At 43.2% G+C, this 12,560-nt stretch overlaps 1 protein-coding gene across 1 annotated transcript in view; it reads left to right on the top strand.

Moving 5' to 3' along the window:
* Positions 1 to 630: 630 nt before the first annotated feature.
* The window catches only part of LOC119381748 (uncharacterized), a 46,354-nt gene continuing 34,424 nt past the window's right edge, over positions 631 to 12,560 (top strand). Inside the window, exons 1-5 of the mRNA XM_037649514.2 lie at positions 631 to 957; positions 7,462 to 7,712; positions 8,919 to 9,132; positions 10,365 to 10,507; positions 11,086 to 11,422. Coding sequence (XP_037505442.1) covers positions 882 to 957; positions 7,462 to 7,712; positions 8,919 to 9,132; positions 10,365 to 10,507; positions 11,086 to 11,422 — 1,021 coding nt within the window. The 5' untranslated portion in view covers positions 631 to 881. The remainder of the gene's footprint in view (positions 958 to 7,461; positions 7,713 to 8,918; positions 9,133 to 10,364; positions 10,508 to 11,085; positions 11,423 to 12,560) is intronic.

Here is a 12,560-nt window from a genome sequence, read left to right as displayed (position 1 = left end):
TTCTTAAGTTTCTGAATAGCATTTCGAAATGCTTTTTTCTGTGCCTAATGAATCGACGGCAGATAAGCAAGAAATTATCAATGTTTTCAGATTCCTGACATAAATAGCACATAGGAGATGGCACCAGACCAGACCTGTATAAATAAAAATTAAGTGGGGGTATCCGGCATCGCAATTTCGTAATAGCGATTTCCAGTCTTCGAGTGGGACACCATTTATTATTCCAGCCGAATGAAAGATGACCATACTTTTGGCATCTTCCTGACAAGATGGCCGCTCCCAACACCATTGACATGTGTCCGCGTAATGCGTTATTTTACTGAACGAAAGAAAAATTGAGACCAAGCGCCGAAAAAATGTCACAACTTGCCCAGTCTCGAGTCTTTTCATTCTACACGCACCTTCCCTGGGACACCTTAAACAATCAAGCTATTCCTATTTTCAACGTTCGTGGAACTTTGGATGGTGCGTTTACAACCTACGTACACTAATAAACGCACTTTGTTTAGAATATTTTCATGTTCATTCGTGAAGGTCGTTCAACATCTGCTGCTGTTCGAACCTTTCCCCCTTTCTCTACATAAGACCGAAATCGAAACTAAACTGCCCGCCAGAGGTGGCTACACAAACCATCGAAAAGTAATGGCTGCCATTACAATAATTATGCGTACAACTAACGTCGGTAGAACTTGCTAGGCCGCGTAGTGATCTCGATTTCGTTGTAACTGTGCCACGCATCCCAGGACAATTTCTAGAAAGCCACCTAGATAATGGCGTTGTTACAGTTTCTGTCTCCACTGAACTATCGAAAGGCTCCCCGCGGCCGGACACCCGAGTGACGGCAAAGTGCAATGCAGTACACTCAGTGAGATTATAAAAAAATGTATGTAAACATTTACGCTAACGTCACAGAATATGCTGCAGAACCTTCCGCGCCTGCACAGAGCCAAAATGAAGGTACGTTCCAACTGATTTTCCCACCAACGCGCTCGCCCGTCGCAGCCACACGCACCTAAGAGACGCCATGTTGCTTTTTTTGGTACCTGCCCCGAATAAAAATGTGGTTGCGTTAACGCAAGTTATTTCATTCTTCGATTTCTCTCGAGTCCTAATGACAGCTGACAAAGCTCTGAAATCAAATTTTTTACCTCCTTAATCGTCACAACTGTATGGTGACCGGTAACGAAGATTTTACGAGCAGAAAATATTTTACGGTGCCTTCTCGTCCGTCGTGCACCGTAGGTTTTCACATTTTATTGCGCGCCGGTGCTACTTTTCGCGTTTTCTCGCGCCGTACGCGGCGATTTGTCAGCCGTGCGTGTTCGTGTTCGCTTATTTTGAATATTCGTGTCTCATCGAGGTTGAGCATACCTTGTAACTGTTGCGATCTGGTAGCGTTGCTGTGTTTGTGTTCTATGCAAGGTTTGTGGGCTGGAACGTTGCACCGACATAGTGAAAGTTGAGGGGTTGGGGTGTGTTCTACCGCGTTTACGTTAGCATTACCTGAACACCTACAGCCTTGCTGTGAAGTGGTCGTATATCTATCCACTGCCTGCTGGAACTGTATCTAGAAACGCAGAAGCGGAACACTCAGATCGTATAGGCACCGTACACTGACCAGAGGGAGCTGCGTTGCTCGCACTGGCCCGTCCCAAGTTCGCTGGCATTGGCCGTTAGGGGCACGCAGAAAACAGACGCGCGAACGCGTCCCCCGTGTATCCCGGCCGCAGTCCGCCCACTCATTCAGAGAGGGAGACGCGCACATCGCGTTCCATTTTGAGCAACCCCGTCTCATTATTGCGTTTTTTATCCGCTAGGTTATGCGTTCTGGCGCTGCAGTCGCACTGAAAAACTCGACTGTACGGTGCCTATTGTCGGTTGGTGTGAGAGTTGATCGTGCAACAAATCGCTCACGTTTCGCGTGAACGCTAAGGCAGCATTCAACGTCACCGCAACTGGAAGCGTTCTCTACACAGACATCTTCAACATTCCTCGGGGAAAACAAAAATGTGGGGTCACCTCCAAGGTGACTGCATTCGCCCAGACGTACACGGCTAAGCATGAACGTTGTAGAAGCACACAAAAGGTTATTGTAGTCTCGTTTTAGAAGCACCCTAGAAGAGCTTAGGAACTGCGCATTTTTAAGTTTTATATCTTCTATAAGCTGCAATCCAGTATCGCAGGTGACATTTGGTCAGCATTGTGAGAGAGTCAGGTGCGTGTTTTCGTGCCTGGTAGGCTGTGAGTTGCCCAATGATAGCGTTTACGCTACCGTTTTTCGTCACAGTTTCATCTCTTAAACAACCTTAAACTAACTAAAAGGAACTGCAGGACCAGCGAACTGTCGCACAAAAGATGCAGTAGTGTATTGTCGCAAGTTCAACAATTGGTGTGAGTGCACAAAACTCTGGCGATGGGGAATACAGTGCGTGCTTTTTCTGAACAGAGCTAACACAATCACCTAACGTGCAGCAAGTACCCTTGTTAAAGTTTTTCCCATTGTTCTGGCCAAGAATATACATTTTTCACATACTCGCCCTTCTCCTTGTAGGTCACAAAAACAAGCAGCCAACAAATGACGGCAGACATTTTAAAGGTTTTTCCAAGTCTTCAATGTTAACGATAACTAAACTAAATCCAAGAAACCTGTGTGGCACAGCCACTTCAACATGTGTTTAGTACCCAAAATAATGTGTGCAAAGATTCGGTGGGAACAAGAGGCCCGATTTCAGTGTTTGTTTCGTTGCGAGCATGCTGCATTGATCATGTGTAACCGGGAAATATCTCATATAAATAAAGGCCCTTGGATTCACTATTGTTCATAATTTTAATGAACAAATAACGATTGTACTTGTGTGCATTCAGCATCTGTGGGAAGCTGAAGCAATGATCATATCGCGGTTGGCCCAATTTCATCAAGATCGGGAGATTGACAAATACACATCATAAACATCTTTCTAACAACTGTTTTTCTTTACTGTGGAGCACAACAGATGTGTCACCATGGAAGCCTATCACATTAGAAAGAAAAAGCAACTGTATCAGTGACATGTCTGTTGTGCTGCGCAGCAAAACAGTTCTGAGAAAGGTGGTTATGATCTGCATTTATCAATCTTCCAATCTTGATTACTGCTGTGTGAAGGTAATGGGCAGTGCGCCTGCGCATGTTAAAGTGGCTGTGTGTTTATATGTGGGGAAGCTTTTCTTAATAAAGCTTAGTTAAGAGTAGCGCTTGTCCTGTGTCGATTCCGCGCTATCCAGTATTTAAGGTGTAACAAGTGTATGTTGTACGTGTTGTCCACTTGATGTTCAACATAATGGTAACTTCTTAAGTATTTACGGTATACCGTAACTTATTTGCATAATTCTCTTCATTTTAGCATGCACTTAAGATTTAGTGGGTTCTGTTTATGTGGTACGGTCAAACGTACAGGTTTAGTACTTTGGTTTTATGATACTTGCTAAGTACTTTGACATTGGCAAATGTATTCCATATTCATTTCACTTCATTTGGTCATGCTGTGATCTTATTTCTGTGTAAATTACTCAGTCACCTGCAAACAATGTTGCTTTAATTGGCAAATGCACAATGACATCATTAATGCAAATGAAAAACTATGGTCCAAGTATCGACTCCTGTTGGATCCCTGACTCAACAGGTTTGAAATGTGTTCTGCTGAATACCGATGATATGGTCCACAAGGAAGGTTTCATTCCAGTGAGTGAAGTACATTACTGCTTTCTATTGTGGCTTTATGCTTGGTAGTTTAGTTACTGGGGTGAGACCTGGGATGTTTCAGCTGATAGGCCATAGTCCATTATTCCTTGGAGAGGTTGTACTGTGATATCGTGCAAACATTTGCAGCTGAAGTACTCGAGGGAGCAATAAATGCAAACAGTAAGCCAAGCTGAAGTGATAGGTGAATTGTTCAAAATGTCTGAAGCATTGCGTTCGTAGGGAAGTGAGCTCATGCTGACAAGAAAATTATGTAAATGGGGAGCAGTATTAATGGCATGACCATGAATTTGCTGTGTCAACTGCTATGGTGTATTACGTACCATGTAATTAATGGTAAGGGTGTTACCACTGAATAATAACTACATCGCTTTTAAACGTGAAAGAGAATTAAATTTGGTTGACAATACAGCAGTTATCAACCGTCTTACGAAATATCCAATTTTACTTTCTTATCACAGCATTGGCTTTGTTTCCTGCTGTGCCGCTTAGCTTTTCTCTGCAAGTGACCATAGCTTACTCACCTTAATAAAATGAATTTTGCAGCAATCTACAAAAAGTTGACGTCGAAGACGGATGTCAGTTTCTTTTTTCTGAATATTTCTCTACATTCTGTAAATTGCCTTGGAACCAATTTTTTTTAATCATTGTTCTTACACTTGAAACTTTTGATTAATTTGCCATCTGCTAATGTATTGTTATGCGAGTCTCTGTGAGATAAACTGCCTGCCTCCGTGTCACATAAGGTGATCATTGCTATACTGAAATAAATGAAACTAAGTAAATTTTCTTTGGGGTGCTGGATTTGAACCCAGGCCCCCACTGCCCAAAGTCGAGTGTCTTAACCACTGGGCTACACACCCGCACTTGCGGAATGTAGATATATCTGAATTATATGAATGCATTGCACTGGCGGTACAAAGCAAGTGCAAAAATAAAATGCTTTCTATAAAGGCTTTGTTTAAATATTTCTTGGTGGTGGAATGAAAGCCCTTTTTAGGATAGTACGTAAAGCCAAAATGAGAAATGGTACACATCAGGAAAATTCCAACTTGGTGAAAATTTGATGCAAACAAGCATTTCTGTGGCCATAGAGTGTGCCTTCTATGGGGCTGTTTCAGATGCTGATGTACGCTAGAAGGAAAGATGAAAAAAGCCATGTCGATGCTGCCCAAAAAACAACATACTGTGGAAGGCTACAACGTACAATAAAACTCTACGCTTATTCATCGCTTAGACAACTCCCGAATCACTTGACAACTCCTGAAGAAAATTCTGCATGACCTTTTTTTTTTTACTGTTCCAGACATGCAGTGGTTCAATGTTTAAGCCCTAGACTGGCCAGGACAAATTTTTCTGGCTAACAAATACTGATATTCTTTTTGTAGTGTCATGGCTACTTAGTTCATATTGAAACAGCGCAAAAGACGAGGACACAGAAAGACTAGACAACACAAGCGCTGAACTGACAACTGAATGCTTTATTCAAGCGAAACATAGAAAGGGAGAAGAAGAAAGAACAAAAAATGCACACGCAACCTATGCACATGACAAAGGACTACTCTAGTACCATCATTATGTCATCTCCAAGTACGTTAACTAGCAATCAAGTAAAGAAATCGACGGTGCGCTGACACACGTGTCACCATTTTTGCAGATAGGGAAGGCTTCAGCTATCTCTCTTATGCGAGAATCCGTGTGTCTAAAAATGGTGGTCGTGCGGCAGAATTCTGGGGTGCAACCACAGGCGGCACAGTGGGCAGACAAAATGGGAGAATGGCGCACCCTTTAAAGAGCTATGGTGCTGACGCAGGCGAATGTTGAGGCAGCGCCCCGTTTGCCCCACATAAACCTTACCGCATGAAAACGGAATAGAATAAACAACATTGTTTTTGCAAGGGACAAACGGCATGCGGTGCTTGACTGTGCACGTTCCCCTAGATGACGTATTCACACTCGTAGACAACTTATCGATTCTGGCACACAAGCTGTTGAGCTTATTTTTGGAGGAAAAGTGTACATCAACATTGAACTTGTCGGCAATCTTTTTTATACGGTGAGAAATACCATGAATATATGGAATCACCGCTAGCCTCTTGCCCTTTCCCGATTTTGCATTGCGAGGTTCTGCTTGAACTTTTTTGACTTTGTTCAAAACTTTTAAGGAACGTACTTGGAGATGACATAATGATGGTACTAGAGTAGTCCTTTGTCATGTGCATAGGTTGCGTGTGCATTTTTTGTTCTTTCTTCTTCTCCCTTTCTATGTTTTGCTTGAATAAAGCATTCAGTTGTCAGTTCAGCGCTTGTGTTGTCTAGTCTTTCTGTGTCCTCGTCTTTTGCGCTGTTTCAATATGAACGCAAACCAACTAGCCCAACTCTCCCTTTTGCTGCAGATGGCTACTTAGCACATGTGACAGTTCTTTCTCTAAGTCTCACTTAGAGTCCTAATGACAGGAGACGATAGACAGTGACATGCGTTGAAATATCTTGTATTGCTCGTTACAGGGGGCTTGAAGTGTGGAAGATGCAGTCCATTTGATTGTTATCTACCAAACAAAGCAACCTAAAGTTGATATTTGGGCTCGTTGGCGATCCATGCTAGCAGAAATTGTGGTTCGTTGCACTGGCATAGCCAGGACGTGGTTGGGGGGGCCCCTCCAAAAATTTTCTATTTTGCATGTGTATATATACAAGCTCACATACAAATGCATGCACGAACATGCATAAAGGGTAATTGAACTCCACCTCCCCAACAAAAGTTTCTGGCCATGCTGCTGATTCGTTGGGCAAGGAGGCAGCGATTTAAGTTACGTTTACATGCTGAGCTCAAATGACTGTAATGAAATATACCAGCATTATCAGGAGCGGCCAAGGCCATGCTTTTGACAACACTGCCTTCAGGATAGGCTTATGGTACAAGCCACCTTGAAACCCTTGAGAGGACACAGCTGTCTACAATGGTGTTTCACTGAGTTAGCAACTTTAATTGCTTACATGGTCTCCGAGATTGGCTCAGTTGTGATCATGTCATCATTGGCATCGGGAAAGATTATTTCTACATTGCCTCCGGGATCAGCCCAGTTTACACGATGGGACAGCCAGGTGACATGCAAAAATCCTGGGGAGGAAAAAGAAAGATCTGCTTATAAAGGTTGCCTGCGCTAGCAAACTCTTCTTTATATTTAGGACTTTCGCCCTGTTGAGGTGACAGGCTCTGACAATGGAAGGATTCTCTTTTTATTTTATTTTTTTGCATTGACTGCGTAATCATTTTTCTCTTTCACTAGTAATTCCTCGAACAGAACTTGGCAAAGCTCTTGGGATGTTGGCATTGTTGCTTGTAAGGCCTCCTTTCTTCTTTAAAAGCTGGATACTGGCACCAATGGACCTCTATGACATTTTACTCATTACTCATTCATATGGTGTTCAAATCCTGTCATTTTGGAAAATGTTCGGTTATTCAGCATCGATATTTGACTGTTGTACGCATTGCTGAACTGGAATGAGATGAAGCAATACAAGCCTTTATGCTCAAGTTGCTGTTCCTGATAAATTGTTGGACCTGTCACTTTGCCGTGTAAATGTCTTCAGCATCCTTTCCTGTATCTTGGATGATTTACTCGCTTTTTTTTTTATACAGAGCAGTTTTGTGATGGCATTCATTTGTGACTGCAAACCTCTGCTATACGTGAACCCCTGCCACTTGCTGTTCTTGATCCCAGAATGCAACGTGTGTGGGGAAGGCCATGTGACTGCAGCATGCCCACTCTTGGGCCTGGCCCAGAAAGTCGATGACAAGTCAGTGCCGTCGCGGGCACGCTTGTCGCTTCCACCAACATTGGCCTTGGCTGAAAATGAAGAGTGTGGTCCTCGCGTCACAGCCCGTGAGGACATCGCTGTGGGGACCCAGTTTGGGCCTGTTGAGGCCCCCCGATACCGTGCTTTCAAGGGAAGGCCACGCTTTAAGCTCAAGGTAAAGCGGCGCTTCACTCAGATTGTGCTGTGTAAAAATTTCATATGAATTAGCTAAACAAGAATGAATGCACAATACACGCTTCCTTTTAATTGTGCTTGTTGAGACCGCTGCTAATTCTTTACATCAGCCATAGTTACCTGCTTTTCAAACTGTGGCACTTGGAGATGATTTTAGTTTATAGCTGTAACATTGAAAGCACTGGGCCAGTTAAACAGTGAACACTTTGCATTACATAATGCATAGGATGTTGACAAAGCATTGACAGCACAAGTGGTATAGGGTTTCTTGTACTGTAATCACTTCCTTCTGTACCCCATCAACATTTATGCCAGTGACACACTTGTAGTATGTGATTGTCCATATTTTGTGCATGTAGTCCTGTTTTTCAAGTTCACTGCTTTAACAGAGTCACAAGCTCACGCACTCAAACAATTGCTAAATATCTCTTTTCAACTGTTATACTGTTTCCTTTGGCAACAGCAATTCACGCTTCAGAGGCCATACTTAAAATTCAGAGTGATGGTGTATATGACTCTGATCAGTCATGCACATTCAAAGCTTCAATGATGTCAGTAAAATATATGATATGACCATCAATTCTAAGCAGCATCATAGGAAAGAAGTGCACATTGTGTTATGTAAAAGGGGAACCTTTGGCTTGCAACTTGAAGAGCAAAGCTTTAAGACTAGCAGTGACTAGGTATTGTGGTGAGTGATTAAATGGCAAATCTGAAACATGTGAGGCAACAAAAATAAAGTGTGTAGTTATAATATGTGTGCCAGAATGTGGTGAGCCTAGGTGGAATGAATGCATGAAGCTCAATATTGTATAATAAAACGAAGGCATAAATGTTTTCCCATGAAACTGTCGACAGTGGGTACAAAAAGCATACAAGGGGCGTTTGTTATGTCTTTTGGTAAACATTTCCTAGGAGGGATGGGGAGAGACAGTTTTAAAGTAGAGTCCATTCACATCAGTGTGGAAACACAGCAGCTTGACCAGGACTGGATACATGCGCACTTTGCAGGTTGAGTGGTGTAGAGGTCCAGCATTGTGTGCAGATGTCAAGTGAATGTTAATTCTTGGTTGTTACATACATTTAATATTTACCTAAATGAGTGTATTAAGCAAGCTTAAAGATTAAGAAAGAGCCACTTTGGATGAAAAGTGAAGATTCACAGGAAGCCTGTTTCACCCTACAGGTGTTTCCAACCAAGGGTCGTGCCACTTGTCTTGACACGTCTGATGAGTATCAGTGCAACTGGATGTGCTTTGTGGAGCCCGCATCAGAGCCATCGACGCAGAACCTTATTGCTTATCAGCTGGGTCAAGACATCTACTTCAGTGTGCAGAAGCCGATTAAGTCTGGTGATACACTGTACGTCGGCTATGCACCGCCATACGGGCGCAAGATGGGCAAGTACCTCATTTTTTATTCTATGTCATTCTATGTATTACAGGTGAGAGTGTTCGTATAAGACTAGAGATGCATCTGAAGAGCTGTACATGCACTGATGTGTAACTCCTACGAAGACATTTGACAAGATGACTTCTGCTACGATATAGGGTCTTGTGAAGGGAAGCCTACAAGTGAACTTCCCTGGGACCTTACTATTCAAGTATGTAGTACCTCACAACAGTAAGCGTCACTAACTAGGCAAAGTACTTAATATTGTGGTGAAACCTGATAATTTCTGCTTTTCGCATGCAAATTTAGTTTTATGAAAATCAATCTAAGCATCACTGCTCCCTTAGCCTCAGCCCTTTCGTGAAGGGCAATGAAAACTGCAAGGCCCATACTGTATTTGCAAAATTCTCTGCTGCTAGAACTGTGCATGGGGGAAAATTTCAATCCAAGCCTTATTTTTGACATATTAGTGGAGGCAGCCAGCCAATGTCAAGAAACACTCATGAATTAAAAGCTTTGTAAATAAGGGCCTGTGTGTTCAGAGGCCCTGTCTCGTCTTTGCACCACCATTCTGCACTGGAAACGAATGAGGGATTCTCACTCGATTTGTAGCTGAGCCTCTAGCATATCTGCATCAAGAATAGTAAATGAAATACTATATGACGGAGCATGCATCAAGGCAGCCATCCTTTGTGAGACCCTATTTTCACTTGCCCAGTGTGCATGCAGAGCACTTAATCTTAGAAACAGCACAACACAAGCGATAGCAAGGTTTGGCATTTTCCTCTACCTTAATATCACAAATATTAATATGTGTGGAAGCCTGCAAAGTGGAGGAATGTCCATGAAAGGGAAATGTTTGTAGTGTAAGACTACAAAAAAAAGTCCACGTGGATTTCTCAAAAAGCCATTTCTTTAGTTGCTGAAAAGTTCATCCTAGTCTGAGATTAGAACCCAGGAACAACACCTTTCTGGAATGTTTGCTCTACCACACTAGGGCGACCGCCCCACAAAGGCATTGGTTATAACAGTGTTCCAATTAATAGGAGTGTGATGCCTTGCTGCGAAACACTATGCAAGGCAAGGACTCATGCTAGACAGAAGAAACAGCACTTTTGCAGTTACCAGGCACCTCACAACACTGATGTGATAATTCAGCCTCCAGTGTCAGTTCAGGCATCACACCCCAACAATGCATGACAAGAGACAGGAATGAACTGTGCCTTTTAAAAAAATACAGCTGGACCAACTGAAGAACCTCAAGCAGCAACCACAGCGACAGTACCCGCGCAGCCGGGTGGTCCACCGGCTAAAAGAAAAAGGGGACGGCCACCCAGAAGTGTCTCTCTAACACGCCCCACAAAAGTCACCATCATACCACAGGTAAGCAGACCGTAAGAAATATCGTGTGCATCTCACTTTCTTGTCACAAGAGCAGCTGTCTTTTACATGCATCGGGCAGATGCCTGGTCTTCAGGATACTGTCTCACTGTGATCCTCTCTCACCCTCTGGGCCAAGGAGGCATCAGGGCTTTTCCTCGGTGGGCCGGTTATGATGGAGAGAGGTCTTTTGTGGGGGGCAGGGGCACCTCTGAAGGAACTAGCACGATGTCAGCTTTCTGATGCTCCAAAGGGGGGGAGGCATGTCAAAATTTTAGCATGTTTTGAGACAGGTTTCCCAGCTAGACCTTCAAGTAGACTCACAAAGACAGCAAAGCGAGAGGCCTTTAATGCAACAGTTCATTCAAGGATGTAGCTGTACAATAAACAACACCAATGTCACTGAGGTCCAGGAGAAAGTCGACGACATAAGCATCAGGAACCAACCATAGCACTGTTATCATCTTATCTTTTGCTGTGGAAGAATGCTGGCGTTGCAGTAAAAAAAATTTGGAGTAGTAGGGATTACTTTTATTTTCTTTCTTTTTTTTCTTCTCACCCTTGTGCAAACTACTGTCCAGGTTGATCCTGGACAAGCTGTCTTGTCTGGAGACTCGCCAGCAGATGGCACGGTTAGCCTGGAAGCAGCCTCGAGCGTGGTCTCCTCGCACGACCGCCAGCAGTGGACTTGCTCGCAGTGCGGACGTCTGTACAGAGACAGTGTGCTGTTTGCACGGCACCTACAAGACCATTACCGGCCGGCCTACCTACGAGAACTCATGGGTCGGCACCGCGAGGGAGGCCGGCCCAATGCCACCCGTGGTCGTGGAAGGCCAAGGTCACAGCCATTGGCACTGCAGAGCGGTCAAGTCATGGTGATGGCAAGTTCTGGGAACAGTTCTGATGCGGTACCAATGGGTGAGATACACGCACGAGTCCATTGCCTTCTGTGTTACACATTGCAGTTTTGTGCGTACAGCCCACCTGTTAACCTGCGTTCCCTGCTACAGCTAAAGAAATATGGAAGAAAAGAATTGTGCATACAATTTGTGCAAATAGCAAAAATGTAACAATGACCAAATCTTTATAAATAAGCTTGGCGCAAGCTTCAGAAAGAATTTGGTTTTGCATGTTAAGCCATCACGGTTGTCGTTGTTGACCCGAAGGTCGGAGGATCGAATCCCGGCCACTGCGGCTGCATTTTTGATGGAGGTGAAAATGTTAGAGGCCTGTGTACTTAGATTTATATGCACGTTAAAGAACCCCAGGGGGTCAAAATTTTCTCCACTACGGCATCCCCCATAATCGTATTGTGGTTTTGGGAGGTAAAATCCCCCAACAAGTATATTACGATTTTTTTGTTGCTTTCTGAAGAAGTGAGGTTCTAACAGCAGTGCAAATGCTTTCATCCTCTTATAGCTCTGTGTCTGCAAGAGTACACACCGAGACCTTGAAACCACAAGAACTAACGATATTGAGCACATACAAACTATAATGCTTACGTCTTAAAGCACTGCTGAATAGGCCTGTGCTGCAAAAATTGATTTTTATATGCAAACTACGCTAGTACAAATGCAATGCAAGATGGATGTTGAGCTGATGGCAGAAGCAGTATATGTAGCCCTTTCTTTCTTTTACAGTAACAATTCACATTAGATGAACTTTTAAAAGTGACCAAGTGTTTTCCAAGTTTACTGCACATGGAATCATTTATAAATGCTGCTATGGCTGAAAGTGTTTTCTTTGAAGTTTGGACGTTTCACATTTAAAACTTCGCAAACATTTGTTCCGGTGTGATCTGTTTATAACTATGACGAGAATGCAGAAAATGTGGTAAAACAACATTTTAAGCTAATACAAATAATTTGTGTCTTAAAGAACTATGTATGTGTAAGTTTCAGCTGCGTGGAAATATTACTTTTGGGTGTAGCTTCATAAAGTTTAAAGGGGCCCTGCAACACTTTTTCAAGTAATCATCGAATGACTTTATTAGAAAAGCTTATTGCCCACAAATCGACTGCCGCAAAAATTTTTAGAATCCGACAAGTACAATCAG

This window comes from Rhipicephalus sanguineus, chromosome 2, assembly GCF_013339695.2.
Source record: "Rhipicephalus sanguineus isolate Rsan-2018 chromosome 2, BIME_Rsan_1.4, whole genome shotgun sequence".
Lineage (NCBI taxonomy): Eukaryota > Metazoa > Arthropoda > Arachnida > Ixodida > Ixodidae > Rhipicephalus > Rhipicephalus sanguineus.
The sequence above is the reverse complement of the archived record's forward strand: the minus strand, read 5'-3'. Positions and strand labels throughout refer to the sequence as shown.